The sequence below is a fragment of the Quercus robur genome, chromosome 4 (genome assembly GCF_932294415.1).
Source record: "Quercus robur chromosome 4, dhQueRobu3.1, whole genome shotgun sequence".
Lineage (NCBI taxonomy): Eukaryota > Viridiplantae > Streptophyta > Magnoliopsida > Fagales > Fagaceae > Quercus > Quercus robur.
This window is the reverse complement of record NC_065537.1, coordinates 39,742,055-39,760,523: the sequence shown is the minus strand read 5'-3', so window position 1 is coordinate 39,760,523 and position 18,469 is coordinate 39,742,055. Positions and strand designations below refer to the sequence as shown.

The 18,469-nt window shown below is 44.4% G+C and overlaps 2 protein-coding genes across 2 annotated transcripts; one reads left to right on the top strand and one right to left on the bottom strand.

The window, feature by feature from the left end:
- Positions 1–10,721: 10,721 nt before the first annotated feature.
- Positions 10,722–11,988, bottom strand: LOC126721655 (uncharacterized). The gene is made up of 2 exons (XM_050424707.1): positions 11,488–11,988; positions 10,722–11,396 (listed from the first exon to the last, which is right to left on the bottom strand). Exons 1-2 carry the CDS (start codon positions 11,881–11,883, stop codon positions 10,863–10,865), a joined length of 930 nt encoding a protein of 309 aa, XP_050280664.1. The 5' UTR covers positions 11,884–11,988; the 3' UTR covers positions 10,722–10,862.
- A 2,740-nt stretch (positions 11,989–14,728) lies between these two features.
- LOC126721851 (subtilisin-like protease SBT4.3) lies at positions 14,729–18,454 on the top strand. Its single transcript, XM_050424921.1, has 8 exons — positions 14,729–14,832; positions 14,916–15,007; positions 15,107–15,353; positions 16,245–16,787; positions 17,023–17,241; positions 17,330–17,441; positions 17,525–17,738; positions 17,825–18,454. Exons 1-8 carry the CDS (start codon positions 14,732–14,734, stop codon positions 18,358–18,360), a joined length of 2,064 nt encoding a protein of 687 aa, XP_050280878.1. The 5' UTR covers positions 14,729–14,731; the 3' UTR covers positions 18,361–18,454.
- The last annotated feature ends 15 nt before the right edge of the window (positions 18,455–18,469 follow it).

The window sequence follows — 18,469 nt, the reverse complement described above, 5'->3', positions numbered from 1 at the left end:
CTCCCTGTGGAGCATTAGGGCAGGAAGCCAGGCCTGGGGCTCGGAATGGGGGGCAACCTCTTTCTCTTGGCATTGGTGCCCGATTTTCAATTGTTTTGAAGATCACTAGGCTTCATCTTCCTCCCAAGAAAAGCAAGATTTCCCCCCATCCATGGGCTCTTTGCCTTTAGAAGCCCTTTTCCTTTTCGAATCGGCGGGCTCGAGCCGAAGAGGCAGAGTCGACTGAGAAGGAGGAGGAAGTCTGGACCGTGGAGATGGTGGCTGTAATTGGGTGGAAGACGACCTGGTCTAGGCAGGCTGAGGCTGGGGTGGAGGAGGAGGAAGCTTGGATTGTGAATTCAACGACGCGTCCTTCCCCGGTTGTCCCTCAATTAGGTCGAACAGGCTGGTTGGAGGTTTTCTCTTAAAACCCATTTCAGCCTAAGAAGAGGTCCCTACTGATAGGAGATCCACTTCAGTCAAATCGAGGTCGCCCAAGTCACCAGAGGGATCCTTGGATTGATTAACTTGGTCGAATGCACCAAATTCGCCCTCGGACAGACCCAAATCGCCCTCGGCCTCCACTGCTTGGTGGGATGAAGAAGGGCCTGTCAACGGGATGCCTTCTGGGACAGGAGATCCTTCTGGAAGCAAAAACCCATGTTCTACTATGGTGGTTTTGTGAAGCCGAGGATCGTTAGCTCTGATCACATGCTTTGGAGCAAGGAATGATTTCTAGATGGGAAAGTATCCTAGGATTTTGTGAGCGGCCCTGACTTGGTTGTTAGCTTTGTTTACAAAGACCTCCGCCTTGAGAATAGTTTCTAAATCTTCCCGATTGATCAGGTGAAAGTGTCGTTCAAAGGCGTGTGGATCTACAAAAAGAAAACATATTCATATTGTAACCGAACAATGCAAATTATAATGGCACAAAAGATTAGCCCTCTCCTACTCTCGATACCCCACCTGGTTCCCCCTCCTCTGTTAGGCAATGAAGGCTGTCGTGCCACTCCCCAGACACAATGAGAAAGTCCTTATTTAACCCTTTGCTGGTCTCAGGGAGGCACTGAATGAGCCGAACCTTATTGTCCCTTGTCTTTATATTGTAGGATTTACCCTTTAGGTGTTGGAGGTTATAGCACCAGTTTACATCGTGATGGGTTAACCTCAACCCCATTTTCTCGTTTAAAATGTCCACACAACCCAGGATCCTAAACACGTTGGCAGCGCACTGGGTGGGAGCTAATCGGAAATGCCTAAGGTAATCCCTCATAACTGGCCCCATAGGGATTCTCACGCCACCTTCTATCAAGGCGATTAGGGGAATTACTAACTCACCCTTTTGCCTCCTAAAATGCCACTCTCCTTCCTCACAGTGCCTCAAACCTACATTAGGGGGTATCCTATAATCGGCGATGAATTTTTCCATCGCCTCTTCGGACTCAACCAACTTTTTTAATTTACCCATCCCTAGAAACGGCTAAAAAGACTCAGGGAAGGACGAAAGAAGGAGAGGAGTAAAAGGAAAAGAAACTTAGAAGAGAGAAAACGCGAGTTAGAGAGAGAAGAAAACTTACAGAAATGAGGAAAAGCTCCTCGGACAGGCTTTTTATGCTGAAAAGAGACGTGAGTTTGGCTGGAGATTTGACTGAACTTAGGATATGTGCGCAAGAACTCTTGAGTACAAAAGTAAAGAGACAAATCGATTCAAATGGGTATTTATACCTCTAATTAAAAATAACCATGCGGGTTTTCCTGCCCTTCAAGTTAAGAAAATCCCCACCGCTAGATTACGATCACACCGTTGAACGTGGGGAGCACAGAGCCACCAGAACTTAATGAGGGCACGCTCTGTATACCGAAGCACCAGGAACAAGCCTTGGACAAATGAAGAGGCTCTGGCATTGACAGAGGACAAGACTTGACAAGCCATGATAAAGGCTCGAGGACACCAAAATCCCCCTCTCCGTCCGAGGAGCCGGACAGCAGGATTTTGAGGGGCTATTGTGGGGTCAAAGAATTTGACAACCCCGGCCCACCTCATACTTGGCCCAAAGCCAACGCCGAGGAGGAAGGAATGGCTGAGGACGAATAAAGAAAGCCCAAAGTGCCCCAGAAACATTGCCGAGGACAATTCTGTCTTCGACCAACCCAAATCCTAGAAGGGAAGAACGACCCGCCATCAACAGCAGACTCCCACAGCATCCCAAGAAAAAGGACAAGTACTGTAGGACAACCACGGGAGCATGGTGTAGGAACAGTTCAAGGAGAAACTGTCACCTCCACATTAAATGCCCACAACTAACGTTCTGGCCACATTAATGAGGAAATGACCCCTGAACAGTGTGCTCTTGGTTGCTGCAACTCACTAAAGGTTTGAGAAGGTGGTTGATGGGACAGGCACTCGAGTAGTGACCTGCTTGATCAACAGATGGAGGACCAAAATCGAATGGAGGGGGATATATAATATGAGAAATCCTCCAAGAAAGGGGGTGGAGAAAAAAAGGGAATACGGTAGTAGTTTGCATGATCTTAAAAACCTTTGTAACCTAGCACTGAAGAAAGAATAAGAACACTAAGTTCCTCAGAAGAAATGCCCAAGGAAAGAATTTCATACTTTAGTCCATATCCTTGTTATTCAATCCATTCATAACCGTGTCTAGTTGTTGTAATCCTTACTAAGACCTAGTTCTTAAACCTATTCTCTATAAATTTATTGTATTGGGCTAGTTGGGTTTGAGTCCCCTCATCTAGTAGCAGAAGTGCTCAATCCCAGTCCTTACATAAACAGTGAAATATTTATGATTTTTAATTAAATTGACACCTTTTCTAAACTTATATGAATTTTTAAAATAATAGATAACCTTTCAAAAAAATTTATTTTATACAATTAGTTATTTTCATATCAGAAAATAACTTCCATAATCTTATTAAACTGAAAGGTAACCACCATATATTTGATCATTTTTTTTATTTTTTTTGGGGATACATCATGAGTTGAGAGTGTGAGAATTTAGACTCTTCATGACTTTGTTAGAAATATTAAAAAGTACCAATTGAGCTAATGGCTTTTGGCACTACTATTATCGTACCACACTACAAAACACGCGGTCTTAGGCCACGTTTTTTTAAGCCGCGTTTGCAAAAACATGGCCTAAGACGGGCTAAAGCCGCGTTTTTAAAAAACACGGCTTAAAGAAATATGTTAAGCCACATTTTAAACATGCGGCCATAGAACGCGTCTAAAGTCGCGTTTTATTGAGTTATAGCTGCATTTTTGGGGGTGGAGCTATGACCGCGTTTAAAACATGATGCTATAGGATCTGCGTATTTCAAAGCTGTCAACAAGTGACCTATAGCCACGTTTTTAAACGTGGCTATAGATGGCCCCTGTAGCCAAATTTAGAAAACACGGCTAGAGCATGTCCTATAACCACATTTATAAAAACGCAGCCATTGGTCCAATCCTATAGCCACGTTTTAAACGCGGCTATTGCTTTCACCTATAGCCATGTTTTAGACGCAGCCATTGGTCTTGGCATATAGCTGCGTTTGAAAAAGCGCGGCCATAGACCCCTCAGGCCTATAGTCACAGGGTTTAGGCCACATTTGAAAATGCAGCCTAAAAAAACGTGGCTATAAGCCAAATTTTCCTATAGCCACATTTTTCTGACCTATAGCCACGTTTTAAAAACGTGGTTATAGAACTTTTTTTTGTAGTGCCACACATAGAAGTACTAAGTGAGTCACAATGTGCACGTTTGTATTTGAGTTACATGCCCATAGATATCTCAATATATAATTTAATTATTTTTTTAGTATTTGTGTTACTTTATAAACACTCAAAAGTTTTGGGAAACTTTCAACATGAGACAAAAACACAAATCTAATAACTTCTTTCTACACCATAATCTATAATATAATTCTGTAAAGTGTCATCGTGGCCCATACATTGTTGTGATTGTAGAAGCTTTCATGGTTTTAAAGAAAAATATAGATGTCATACAACGTAAAGTGACATAAATGCAAAATTTTAGTCAACCAAACTGAAGATGATAAAATATTGGGCATGATGGGCTTACCTTAATGGGCCTGACGGATTGGGTCTCTTGGGCCTGCGTAAGTATGGTCCCAGCTTTGAAGGCCCATCACTACTGACGCAGCAAGGGCCCATGGTCCGGTAATGAGAATCCTTGCTCACCACGTTTGGAAGAATTGGGAATAGAGTCCCACATTGAAAAGATGTGGGAACCAAAAAGGGAAAGTCAACCCCTTATCACTATAAAAGGCGTAATACCCACAGAAATCGAGGTATGCTTTTATGAACCCTCTCTAACGCACTAAGTAAAACAGAGGAATTCTAACTTGACCGTCGGAAAGTCTTTGGCCGGCACCACACCGGTGCTCTCTGAAGGATTCTTTAGTTTGTTTCGTCGTGCAGGTTCAATTCGAGTCGCGAGTACGGTGTGACCCATTGGTGACGGTTTTCGACGTCATCAGTTGGCGCCGTCTGTGGGAACTGCATAACATTCCTAGACAAAAGAGTTACATGGTACTCACGCGCTCGATGGCAACCACTAATGACGTCCACGAAGAAGCCCCTACGACTGCCCTCGAGAGACAGGTCAAGACGCTCGCCGCAGCCGTGGTGCGCCTCACCAAGCGAAACCACGACCTGGTAGAGCAGCTGAATCAAAAGAGTGCGGCGGTGAATAGCCAGGGAGATCAAGAAGGGAACAGTGCGGAGAGGAGAAATAATGACGGACCGCAGGAGAGCAACGCACCGAGCAAACAAGTGCGACGGGACACTAGCATCCCTTCAGTGACGGATACAGCTCCACAACCCATCATCGCGGAAATGCAGGCGATGAAGGAGCAGATGGAAGTGCTGATGAACGCTCTCAAGGGGCGAGTGTCCAGTGACCTTGACGACCTTGTCAACCGGACCGACTCGCCATTTACGGCGTCCGTCAATTCCTTCCCCCTGCCGAGCAAGTTCCGCATGCCGAGTATGGACAGTTATGACGGAATAAGGGACCCTCTCGATCACCTAGAGACCTTCAAAACCCTGATGCACCTTCAGGGAGTGGCAGACGCAATTATGTGTAGGGCATTCCCTACAACCCTGAAGGGCGCGGCGAGGATTTGGTTCAGCCGACTAACACCAAACTCCATCGGCACCTTCAAGGAGCTGAGCGCTCAGTTCACTACACACTTCATTGGAGGACATCGGTACAAGAAATCCACGGCTTGTCTGATGAACATCAAGCAGAGAGAGGAGGAGACGTTACGGGCCTACATATCACGCTTCAATAAAGAAGCGCTCTCGATTGACGAAGCCGACGACAAAATATTGGTGGCCGCGTTCACAAACGGGCTGAAGGGGGGTAAGTTTTTGTTCTCCCTATACAAAAACGACCCAAAGACAATGTCGGAGGTGCTTTACAGGGCCACCAAGTATATGAACGCTGAAGACGCTCTACTAGCAAGAGAAGACAGACCGAAGAAAAGAGACAGACAAGAGGATCCCCGACAGGACCAGGGGCGGAAAAAAGGACGGATGGGAGATCGAAGGGACGAGAGACGTCCAAAACCCATGGGTGGAAGGTTCACAAGTTTCACCCCGTTGACCGCTCCGATAGACCAAGTCCTAATGCAGATTAAGGACGAAGGATCCCTGACGTTTCCGGGAAAGCTGAAGAGTGATCCCAACAAAAGGTCAAGAGACAAATATTGCCGCTTCCACCGTGACCATGGTCACGACACTGCCGATTGTTACGACTTGAAGCAACAAATCGAAAACCTTATCCGACAAGGAAAGCTGAAGAAGTTCGTCAGCAAGGAAATAATGGATCAACCCCAACAAGAACAACACCCCCGTCGAGAAAACGAGCGGCCAAGGCCCCCAATAGGGGACATAAGGATGATAATTGGAGGAACAGCTGCGGCCGGATCGTCCAAAAAGGCTCGCAAAACGTACCTTCGGATGGTACAGAATGTCCAGCTGGCAGGCACGGTACCAAAGATGGCAAGAAGGGAAGGCCCCATTATCGGGTTCTCGGAAGAGGATGCAAGACGCCTACACCATCCACACGACGATGCACTCGTCGTCACTTTGCGGGCAGGCGACTACAACATCCACCGGGTGTTGGTCGACAACGGTAGTTCGGCCGACATCATGTATTATCCGGCATTCCAACAAATGAGGATTGACAGAGAGCTGCTAATACCGACAAACGCCCCGCTCGTTGGTTTCGGGGGGAGTAGGATCTTCCCTTTGGGCGCCGTCACGTTATCGGTGACGGTAGGAGACTACCCCCAACAAATCACCAAGGACGTAACATTCTTGGTGGTCGATTGCTCGTCAGCCTATAATGCTATTATTGGACGGTCCACTCTCAACTCGTGGAAGGCGGCAACATCAACATACCACCTGATGATCAAGTTCCCAACGGAGTATGGGGTAGGAGAGCTACGCGGAAGCCAAATTGCCGCACGAGAATGCTACGTAGCTATGATGGAGGTGGAAGACCAGATCCAGGCCTTGAACATAGAAGAACACCGAACGACGGCAGAACCTACTGAGAAGCTAGAGGAGATAGTTCTCGACAGTTCCAATTCAGATCGAACTACCAGGATCGGAACGCTTGCCAAACCCGCAATCCGTCAAGAGCTCGTAGCTTTCTTGAGGAGCAATAAGGATGTGTTCGCTTGGAGCCATGACGATATGCCAGGAATCGATCCCTCGGTCATGGTACATAAGTTGAATGTGTTGCCCTCGTTCCCACCCGTCCGACAAAAGAAGAGAGTATTCGCCCCGGAACGAGACCAAGCAATAGCGGAAGAGGTCCGCAAACTCCAAGAGGCAAGCTTCATCAGGGAAGTCTACTACCCCGATTGGCTGGCGAATGTGGTAATGGTAAAGAAAACGAGTGGCAAATGGCGGATGTGTGTGGACTTCACCGATCTTAACAAAGCATGCCCCAAAGATAGCTATCCCCTTCCAAGGGTCGACATCCTAGTGGACTCGACGGCTCAACACCAATTGCTAAGCTTCATGGATGCTTTCTCGGGTTATAACCAGATCCGCATGCACGAGGACGACCAGGAGAAGACTTCGTTTGTAACCAGTCAAGGACTCTTCTGCTACAAAGTAATGCCATTCGGTCTGAAGAATGCAGGGGCAACATACCAGAGACTAATGAACAAAATGTTCGCACAGCAAATCGGGAGGAATGTCCAAGTTTATGTCGACGACATGCTGGTGAAGAGCCGGAAGGAGGAAGACCACTTGGAAGATCTCAAGGAAACATTCGGCACACTTCGATCCTACAATATGAAACTCAATCCAGGAAAGTGCGCATTCGGTGTAACGGCAGGCAAATTCCTAGGGTTCATGGTATCTCAAAGGGGGATTGAAGCTAACCCGGACAAAATCCGAGCCATAATGGAGATGGCCCCCCCGAGAAACGTGAAAGATGTACAGAGCCTTAACGGCAAGGTAGCGGCATTGAATAGATTCGTGTCAAGAGCGACGGACAAGTGTTTACCCTTCTTTCGAACATTGAAAAAGTCATTCGAGTGGACGGACGAGTGTCAGCGGGCCTTCGAGGAGTTAAAAGTCTATCTATCTTCACCACCTCTACTGAGCCCCTCGCAACCAGGTGAAGAACTCTTCCTCTATTTGGCTGTCTCACCTGCGGCCGTCAGCGCAGCATTGATCAGAGAAGAGGATAGGGCACAGAAGCCCGTGTACTACGCCAGCCGGGCGCTCCGCGGTGCCGAAGAAAGATACCAGCCTATGGAAAAACTCACTTTTGCATTGGTCACGGCGGCTCGCAAGCTCAAGCCCTACTTTCAAGCCCATACCGTGAACGTCATGACCGACAAGCCCTTGCGTAGGGCACTAAGCAATCCTGAAGCCGCGGGTCGACTGACGCTGTGGGCAATAGAATTGAGCGAATTTGACATCAAGTACCAACCACGTGTGGCCATTAAAGGACAAGCTATAGCCGACTTCATAGCAGAGTTTACGCGGGACGCGGACAAGGGGGCAGAGGATCCCCCCCAGTGGAACATCTACACCGACGGATCATCCAATAAGCGAGTTGGAGGAGCCGGCATAGTATTGCTGTCACCTGAAGGAGACGAGATTGAATGTATGGTCCGTCTCGACTTCCCCATTACCAACAATGAAGCAGAATACGAAGCGGTAGCAGCAGGACTCGACCTAGCCAAAGCCGCCGGAGCTGAAAGTGTGGTCGTGCATTGCGACTCTCAAGTCGTGACCAATCAAGTAAACGGAGATTATGAATGCAAAGGGGAAAGGTTGAAGAGATATCTTGATCAAGTGAGGGCTAGCGTCGACGGGCTAAAAGCAACGTTCGTCCAGATCCCCAGGGGAGACAATGAGCTCGCTGATCGGCTAGCCAAAGCCGCTTCAGCAGAACACATGATAACACCGGGTAATGTACTTCCCTTTGTTCAAATCTTTCCGCTAATAGACCCCGACAACATGCAGGAGATACGCTCCGAAAGAAACTGGACATCATGGGACCTTTCCCAACGGCGATAAGGCAGCTAAAGTTCTTGGTAGTGGGCATTGACTACTTCACGAAATGGGTAGAAGCGGAAGCCTTGGCCACCATTACAGAAAAGAACATTAGAAGTTTTGTCTGGCGGAACATAGTATGTAGGTTTGGTATTCCTAGAGTCCTTGTCTCAGATAACGGGAGGCAGTTCGATAACGGCCCCTTCCGTGATTTCTGCTCACAGCTAGGAATAAAAAACCACTACTCATCCCCCGCCCATCCTCAGGCTAACGGTCAGGTTGAGGTCACAAACCGATCCCTGCTAAAGATTATCAAGACTCGGCTCGAGGGGGCAAATGGCATATGGCCAGAAGAACTGCCAAGCATACTGTGGGCATATAGGACAACGGCGAGGACTCCGACAGGAGAGACACCGTTTCGACTGACCTACGGGAGCGAGGCAGTCATCCCAGCGGAAGTTGGGCTCACAAGCTACAGGGTTCACAACCACGACGAGGGAAGGAATGACGAATCCGTGAGGCTACAACTGGACCTTATAGATGAGGTCAGGTCGGCAGCAGAACAGAGGATCGCTAGATACCAGGATCGCATGTCCAGACATTTCAACTCCCGGGTCCGACAAAGAAGCTTCCAAGTTGGAGACCTCGTACTCAGGAGAGTCATGGGTACAACTAGAGACCCTACACAGGGAAAACTCGGCCCCAACTGGGAAGGACCCTACAGAATTACGTCGTGGAAAAGGAAAGGGACATACCACCTGGAGACAATAGACGGAGAAAAGCTACCACATCCGTGGAATGCCGAGCACTTGAGGAAATACTACCAGTGATAGCGACACGACAACCAGTTTCTCTTTTAAGACTTTTTGGCATTATTAACTTTTATTGGCACTGTTTAACTATTTTTGCTACAATATTGTCGTGCCTTTTTTAAGCCCAAGGGGGCAGGCACTTTTCCTTTACGCATTTTTATAATCAGATGCAATTTTGATCTTCTACTCGAATGTCTGTCATTGCAATTGTCTACAAAGTTAACGGAAACAATAGAAGTCCACAAGATGGACGGATTATCCTATAGGGACGATCACCCTAAGTCCATAAGGTGGACGGATCATCCTACCGGGATGATAACCTTAAGTCCACAAGATGGACGGATACAATATGAAATCCACAATGTGGACGGATCATCCCACCAGGATGATAATCTTAAGTCCACAAGATGGACGGATACAATATGAAGTCCACAAAGTGGACGGATCATCCTACAGGGATGATAACCTTAAGTCCACAAGAGGGACGGATACAATATGAAGTCCACAAAGTGGACGGATCATCCTACAGGGATGATAACCTTAAGTCCACAAGAGGGACGGATACAATATGAAGTCCACAAAGTGGACGGATCATCCTACCGGGATGATAACCTTAAGTCCACAAGATGGACGGATACAATATGAAGTCCACAAAGTGGACGGATCATTTTACAGGGATGATAACCTAAAGTCCACAAGAGGGACGGATACAATATGAAGTCCACAAAGTGGACGAATCATCCTACAGGGATGATAATCTTAAGTCCACAAGATGGACGGATGCAATATGAAGTCCACAAAGTGGACGGATCATCCTACCGGGATGATAACCTTAAGTCCACAAGATGGACGGATACAATATGAGGTCCACAAGATGGACGGATCATCCCACAGGGGCGATCACCCTAAGTCCACAAGGTGGACGGATCACCCTACACGGATGAATGCCTTAAGTCCACAGGATGGACGGACGCAAAATCTGAGCCCACATAGTGGACGGATCACTAAGGTGATTGAAATTGAGTCCACAAGGTGGACGGATCACTAAGGTGATGAAATTAGTGCACAAAGTGGACAGATCACTAAGATGTTGAAAAAATAGACGAGCGTGCTCGCAAAGTTGACGGAAGTTAACTACGTTAAAATATTTTACAAAAGTCGAACAAATACGCGATATATTTGAAATTGATGTACAACGCCACAAAGTGGACGGTTCTACTAATAAACCTCTCAAAACAGACGGAAAAGGAAAATTCTAAACGATGTAAATGCTCAATCAACACAAGATAATAAGTCTACAATGCGGACGGATTGTCACAGAAATATTCTCACAAAAAATCCTTCCTCAAGAAGGGAGACGGAGCTTTAGACAAAATACCAAACAATTGTAAAAAGCATATCTGAACATTAAGCAAAAAGCCCCCAAAGGCAAATGTTTAATACAATTAAAAAGGACGGATTGTCTTAAAAAATGAATAAAAAAGAAGGACGGATTGTTCACAAAATAAAGTACATATGCATCAATCTTTCTTTTCTTCAGTAACCGGGACATCCTTCGACGGGGCGGAATCTCCGTCTCCTTGAGCAGCACCGTCGCCAAAAAGGTCCTCCGTATTTTCTGAGGCGACGGGGAGGGCAGAAGTCTGGGCTTGATCTTCAAGTTTGACCATCGTCAAATCCAGCTCTGGATAAGCCTTCTTGACTTGACGGAGAGAGTCATCAAAGCCTTGAAGGAAGGAGTCCGACAGCTCGCCCAAACAGGTTTCCGAGCATCGATACTCCTCGACGGCTGCCTCTTTCGCCTGACGGATCTCAACTTTGAGTTGTTTGATCTCCGCCTCTTTATTCTCTATGGCCGTCAGCGCAGTGGCCGTCTTCTCCTCCAGCTCCTTCCTCACCTTCTCAGAAAGCTCCAGCTTCCTCTCCATCTTGGACCTCCATTGATGGAGTTGTCCGAGCTCTTCCTCCGTCTGCTCTGCCTTTGCGCGAACCCGGTCCAAGGCACTCTCACGGTTGAGACACCGGTCCAGTAGACCCTTCATCATGACCAAGGACTGCGAGTAGAAAAGAGACCGTCACATAATGTAAATAAAAAAAAAAAAAGAGAAAAAAGAAAAGTATAAAAACTTATTTGACATAGCCAACCTGAGCGACGGCAAAGAGGCCCGTCTCCCCCATGGCCTCCGTCGAATGGTTTCCCAGATCTTCGTAGTCTTCTGCCGTGATGATGGACGACAGCTTCTCCAATGCATACTTGGAGTCGTCGCGGAGAAGGGAAGGAGGTCTCTCTTGCTTACCCTCTGGGGCCGTCATCAGTCCTTTACCCGTCCCCTTCTTAGCTTGGGTGACGGTCTTGATACCCTCAGCCATTAAACCAACCACAGGTTCAAGTGAGACCTTTGGTTGCTTGAATGGACGGTCAGATTTTGATGTTGGTTTCCTCTTAGGTGCTGAAGCCGACACCTTAGGAACCACCTCGCCGGATTCCCTCTTCTTGACGGCTTGGGATTTGATCAGAGCTCTCCTTTTTGCGTCCTCCATCTCTGCAAATAATGACGGATGAAATTAAAACAAAATAAAGCTAAGTAAATGGCAAAGTAAAGTCGACGGGCTTACGTCTATGAACGCGCTCGTCGTATCTTATTGCGTCTTGGGTGGGCTCAGGACCGTCGCAGTACCAATGTATGGTCCTTGGATTCACCAACTTAGCCCAAGTCCTTTCCTCTGGCGTAGTCTTCTTGCAAACCTTTTCAAGAAAGCTAAACTCCTCGAGGCTGACTTGAGGGCGCCGTCTACCTGCAAAGAAAAATGATCAAGATATACACATATAACTGGACGGATATGAAAGGCAGTACAAAATTTAGACGGATGCATACGTGTCTGATTTATAACTGCCCAAGTTGTGTCGACGGGCATGTAATCCGTCTCCCCTGGATGGTTCATCCATCTGTCACCCTCCAGGAAGAAGTACCGACTCTTCCAGTCTCTATTTGAGTCTGGGGTCTCAAAGATCACCTTCAACAAGGGGCTCCGACTGGCAAAACTGTACATCCCCCTTGATCCCGAGATCTCGTCTGGACGGTAACAGTGAAGAAATTCACGGACCGTCAACTTCCTTTCCCCGTTTGACATTGCACCATAAAGAATCTCCATGGCTATGAAGACCCTCCAGGCGTTAGGGGATATCTGGGTGACGGACAACCCCAGATACTGCAAGAGTTCCCTATGAAGTGTAGAAAGCGGGAATCGAAGTCCAGCCTTCAATGCCTGCTCGTACACTCCTACACCGTCTACCCCTTCGTAATAACACTTCTCCGACCCATATGGTAGACGGATGGAGACATAGTCTGGGATTTGGAAGTTGGTCCTGAAGGTGCTGAAATGTTTCTCCTTGATGACGGATGTAAACCTATGCACAGTCCACTCTGGCAACATGATGAACTGCCTTAGTCCATCAGCGCCTACGACGGACTCCAGTGGTTGATCCCCGTCATCATCGGAACCCTCTACTTCGACTATCTCCACATCCTCATTTGTTGAGGACGAAGAGGAGGCAGACGGACTCCTATCTTCGCCGGGGCTCTCTTGGTCTTTATGACCGGACGGGTATACATCCTCGTATTCCGTCCCATCACGAACCACCGACTGGTTACTTGACGCACTAGACATTTCCTACAATTGACAATAAAACCTAAGACCGACGGGTTTGAAAGTGTTGACGGGTATGGAAAGCCTAACAACAATGCATGGACGAAAATGTAACTTGACTATAGTAAAATAGAAGCACTTACCGAACTTAGCAGAGGATAGGTGACGGTTGGTGTAATCAGCAAGTATTCGTCCTCGACGGATTGCACTGATAAGGTTGACGGCTTTGCTCTGACAGGGTTGACGACTTCGCTCTGACAAGCGTTTTCTGAGTGAAAATTGAAAAATGAAAGAGTAAGGCGCCTTATATATATAGGAAGTGCACGGAAGACGAAGCGACGCTTCGGTCCTATACAACGACCATTCAGAGAGTGACACGTGGCATGCTTAATAAATGCTGACAACCTGTCAGTACGTACCAACAGATTTGTACCCGCCATGTATCCGTCAACTTGATGATTCTTCCTTTGACGGGTTGATCCAGCTGGGACCGTCGTTCTATTTTGCATGAATCCGTCATAGCCATATGTAAGGACCGTCACCCCACTGATCCTTTGACCTTAAAGGTGACGGATCATTGGGGTGAAGGGGGCAACTGAAGATGATAAAATATTGGGCATGATGGGCTTACCTTAATGGGCCTGACGGATTGGGTCTCTTGGGCCTGCGTAAGTATGGTCCCAGCTTTGAAGGCCCATCACTACTGACGCAGCAAGGGCCCATGGTCCGGTAATGAGAATCCTTGCTCACCACGTTTGGAAGAATTGGGAATAGAGTCCCACATTGAAAAGATGTGGGAACCAAAAAGGGAAAGTCAACCCCTTATCACTATAAAAGGCGTAATACCCACAGAAATCGAGGTATGCTTTTATGAACCCTCTCTAACGCACTAAGTAAAACAGAGGAATTCTAACTTGACCGTCGGAGAGTCTTTGGCCGGCACCACACCGGTGCTCTCTGAAGGATTCTTTAGTTTGTTTCGTCGTGCAGGTTCAATTCGAGTCGCGAGTACGGTGTGACCCATTGGTGACGGTTTTCGACGTCATCACAAACAAAAAAAAAAAAATCATCCGCATCAATTTGTCTAAAATTATGCATATTTTGTCTGCAAATACAATGCCCTTGTTAACTTACACAGCTGTGTACACACATATTTTATTCATTTCTCAATTCACCTTTTCAATTGGTGTGTGTGAGTGATGTAGATGTTTTTAAAAAGTGGTATATAAACTAAAAAATATAAGGATATTATACTAAAATAAATAGAAATTTTTGTAATGAATTGACCATGCCAATGTTCTTCGTCAAATCTATAAAAGGCATTTTCTTATTGTTTGTGACCTGTAACAAGCATTGCCCACCTATATATAGGAGCATGCACATTCAATACTAAAAATAAAACCTAAATGAATAGTATAAATAAATAATAATTGCTAGATGTATTTCTAACTATGCATTTCATATCAAGCAACATAGACCTGAATGTTTAATAGAGAGGGGCTTTAAAAACTCAATCCTGGTAAAAAAACGCTTGTCACCAATCTTCAATTTTCAGAATCAGAACAATGGCAAACCAAGCTTCTCTAATGTTTTATTACATTTTCACCATATTCATAATCACCATGAGCGTTCTGTGCGGGGCCAGCACTGAAGAAAAAAAGGTGACTGATCATTCACATTTCTGGAAATTCAGTCTTCTCTTTTATTTGAGATGTGTAGTTAGTTGCTCCTTTTGATGATAATGCAGGCTCACATTGTGTACATGGGTTCACTTCCAAAGGGGCAGTACTCACCATTGTCTCACCACCGTAGTATGCTACGGCAAACCGTTCAGCTGGACAGGTAAAATTTCTTATTTTTCAAGCTTACCTAAATCATCGATAAGCAATTCTATTCATCATTTCTCTCTGTGTGTCTATTTGTAGTTCTGTAGAAACATCATACATCAGAAGTTACACTAGGAGTTTCAATGGATTTGTCGCAAAGCTCACGGATATCGAAAAGCAAAGGCTTTCTAGTGAGTGCTGCAAGATTTACACTTCATCATTGTCAAAATAGTTACACACACATTATATTACATTATTGTCAAGATAATAGGATAAACTATGATATGCAGATATGGAAGGTGTCATCTCCGTTTTTCCAAGCAAAACTCTTCAACTTCAAACAACAAGATCATGGGAGTTCATAGGTTTACAAGAAAATGCCACACGGAATGCCCAAGCTGAGAGTAATATCATAATCGGACTTCTAGATACTGGAATTTGGCCTGAATTAGAAAGCTTTAATGATAAAGGTTTTGGTCCTCCTCCCAGAAAGTGGAAGGGTTCTTGTGAAGGCGGCCAAAATTTCACATGCAACAAGTAATGTCTTTTGCTTTGACTACTGTTTTGCTAACACATTTTGCCACCAAACTCTCATGAAAAATTAACACAACTACATGTCTTGAAAATTTAATCATTAGACTGTATGTCTTTTTTTTCTCTTTAATGTTTTTAACATACATAACAAATTTTGTACAAATCAAAAGTTATTTATTATTCTAACCCATAAACTTGTTTTTTATACATAATTTAAGATCACGAAAACTTGAAATTTAAATATTTGATTGATAACATAATATTCTTGAAATTTTGTAAGCATAAAGGATATAATAATACATATAATCTAATAGTATATATATAAAAATTCACATCCAATAAAAATATATAAAAAGAGTTTGAAGTCATTGCCTACAAACTAGCTTTTAGGCAAATTTTGTTCTTGTTCTACTAGATGCATTCTAAAAAACCCAATTGCCTACATAAAGCTTTTCACTGCGTCTATTTTATCTTATTTATGTTAAAGGGGTGTAGCAAATTAATTCCGATCTTAAAAAAAAAAAAAAAAAAAAAAAAAAAAAAAAAAAAAAAAAAAAAAACAAACGAACAAATTAATCCCTCTAACTCATACGGAACCTAAACATAATAAATTCCACCAAAATAGTCAAACATTATAGTTTAACATATTACTTTTATACTTGTCAAAAAAAAAAATTACTTTTATAATTATAAGGTTAGTTCCTTCTCAAAAAAATAATTATAAAGTCAGTTACACACTTTAATTATAGGGTTTAAAATGTAATTTCCTTAGAAAATTAATGTTAGATCTATGAATACTTTTATGAATCGCAGTAGAATCATACTTGACATGGATATGCAAATGACAAAGAACAAGTGAAAATCATCATTAATAATATAATTGTCATGTTACAGCAAGATAATTGGAGCTCGATTTTACGGTGCCTCACGGCCGCAATCGTCTCAGTCTGCAAGGGACAATCATGGTCATGGATCTCACACTGCCTCTACCGCAGCAGGGAACATAGTAAATAATGTTGGCTTTTTTGGACTGGCACAAGGTAACGCAAAAGGAGGGGTTCCCAGTGCGAGGATTGCAGCATATAAAATCTGCCAACCGGACGGGTGTTCTGATGAAGATATCTTGGCCGGTTTTGATGATGCAATTGCTGATGGAGTTGACATCATTTCAGTTTCACTAGGAGCAGGAGGACAAGCTGAAGCTTCTGATTTCTTTAATAATTCCATTGCAATTGGTTCTTTTCATGCAATGCAGAAGGGGATATTAACTTCTCAGGCTGCAGGCAATAGTGGTCCTTCCTATGGATCAACCACAAGTGTAGCACCGTGGTTGATTTCTGTAGCAGCAAGTACCACAGACCGTCTGTTCGTAGACAAGGTTGTCCTTGGTGATGGAAGAACACTAGTTGTATGTATCAACACTCCTAAATCTTCTTGAATTAAGCAATAATTTTATTGCTATGTATCCTAATGGCCTTTCCATAATCAGGGAAAATCAATCAATTCTTTCGCATCACCCACAACCACGTTTCCTCTACTACATGGAACACAAGTTTCAATTCGGTGCTCTGTAAATGATGCAATGTAGATTTTGATGCCCAAAGTCTTTCCAATTTCAAAATTTTCTTAACAAATATATAAAGGAAAATTATAAAGTCCCTTTGCATTTCAGGAACTGCAAACCAGGGTGTCTAGACAAGACAAAGGTGAAGGGATCGTATGTGCTTTGTAATTCGAATGTTGGAGAATCTGAGGCTTACAATGCTGGTGCACTAGGGGTGGTTATGAGAAATGAACCATATCAAGATGTTGCTGATATTGTTACATTACCTGCATTGCTATTAAACGCTACAGAGCACGATTTAGTCTTGTCCTACGTGAATTCCACAAAGTACTATTTCTTATAATTACCCATTTTTGTTATACGTTTGTTGGAGTTGCTTCCTTTTTCTGACTAGTCCTTATGTTTTATTTTATAGATTCCCTAAAGCAAGCATTTTGAAAAGTGAAACTATAAATGATGCGGAAGCTCCTACCATTGCTTCATTCTCTTCACGAGGACCAAATTCTATTACACCAGATATTATAAAGGTATATGATTGTAACCTACATCTCTAAGTCTTTCCTACAAGTCTATTTATGACATTTTGCTCATTTGGCTAAGTGTATTGCAGCCTGATTTAAGTGCCCCAGGGGTGGATATCTTAGCTGCATACTCCCCACTCGCTACACCCTCGTTTAGTAGTAGTGATCCAAGGCATGTTCACTACACTATTATGTCTGGAACCTCTATGGCTTGCCCCCATGTTTCTGGTGCAGCTGCCTATGTCAAGGCATTTCACCCTGATTGGTCTCCTTCAGCCATCAAATCTGCTCTTATGACTACTGGTAATCTTTCAATCCTAACAAAACTCCCCATAATAGCTCTTAATCTTTTAAGTTAATATTTATGAAATGTTAAATTTTATCTGCAGCTTACCCCATGAGTGATGCCAAAAGTCCGGGTCGTGAATTTGCCTACGGATCTGGGCTTGTATTTCCAGTGGAAGCTGCTCGTCCAGGACTTGTTTATGAAGCTCTAGAAGAAGACTACATAATAATGCTTTGTAGCATTGGCTATGATGCAAAGAAACTTCAAATCTTATTAGGAGATACTAACACTGCTTGTCCTACAGTCACTGCATCACCAAAGGATTTGAATTACCCTTCAATGGCAGCTGAGGTCATTCCAGAAAGGCCTATAAATATTATGTTCAACAGAACAGTTACAAATGTTGGCTCCAAGAATTCCATTTACAAGGCAAAAATAGTCACAAATTCAAAACTTAATATACAAGTGGAGCCCGAAGTACTCACATTCAAGGCCGTACCTGAGAAGAAATCTTTTATTGTATCTGTCAGTGGTAGAGTGCCAGTTAACTCAAGGCTATCCGCATCACTGGTGTGGTCTGATGGCATTTACAGTGTGAGAAGTCCAATTGTTTTGCACGCCCAAAAAGTTAGAGCCTAATTGGAATAGAATCATTATAAGCTTGCCATAACAAACTCCGACTTCTACAAATAGGTCATTCTTCCTTCCAATAAAATTTTAATGTAAAACTCAAGCTATTAGTGTCACA

Bases quoted from the DNA above. Each gene is read 5' to 3' on its own strand.
- LOC126721851 (XM_050424921.1), top strand. From the start codon at position 14,732: ATGCAGGCTCACATTGTGTACATGGGTTCACTTCCAAAGGGGCAGTAC. The intron at 14,833-14,915 runs GTAAAATTTCTT...GTCTATTTGTAG, and splicing joins CAAACCGTTCAGCTGGACAG to TTCTGTAGAAACATCATACA. The intron at 17,242-17,329 runs GTACTATTTCTT...TTTATTTTATAG, and splicing joins TCCTACGTGAATTCCACAAA to ATTCCCTAAAGCAAGCATTT.
- LOC126721655 (XM_050424707.1), bottom strand. From the start codon at position 11,883: ATGGAGGACGCAAAAAGGAGAGCTCTGATCAAATCCCAAGCCGTCAAG. The intron at 11,397-11,487 runs GTTGGCTATGTC...TTCTACTCGCAG, and splicing joins GCCTCTTTGCCGTCGCTCAG to TCCTTGGTCATGATGAAGGG.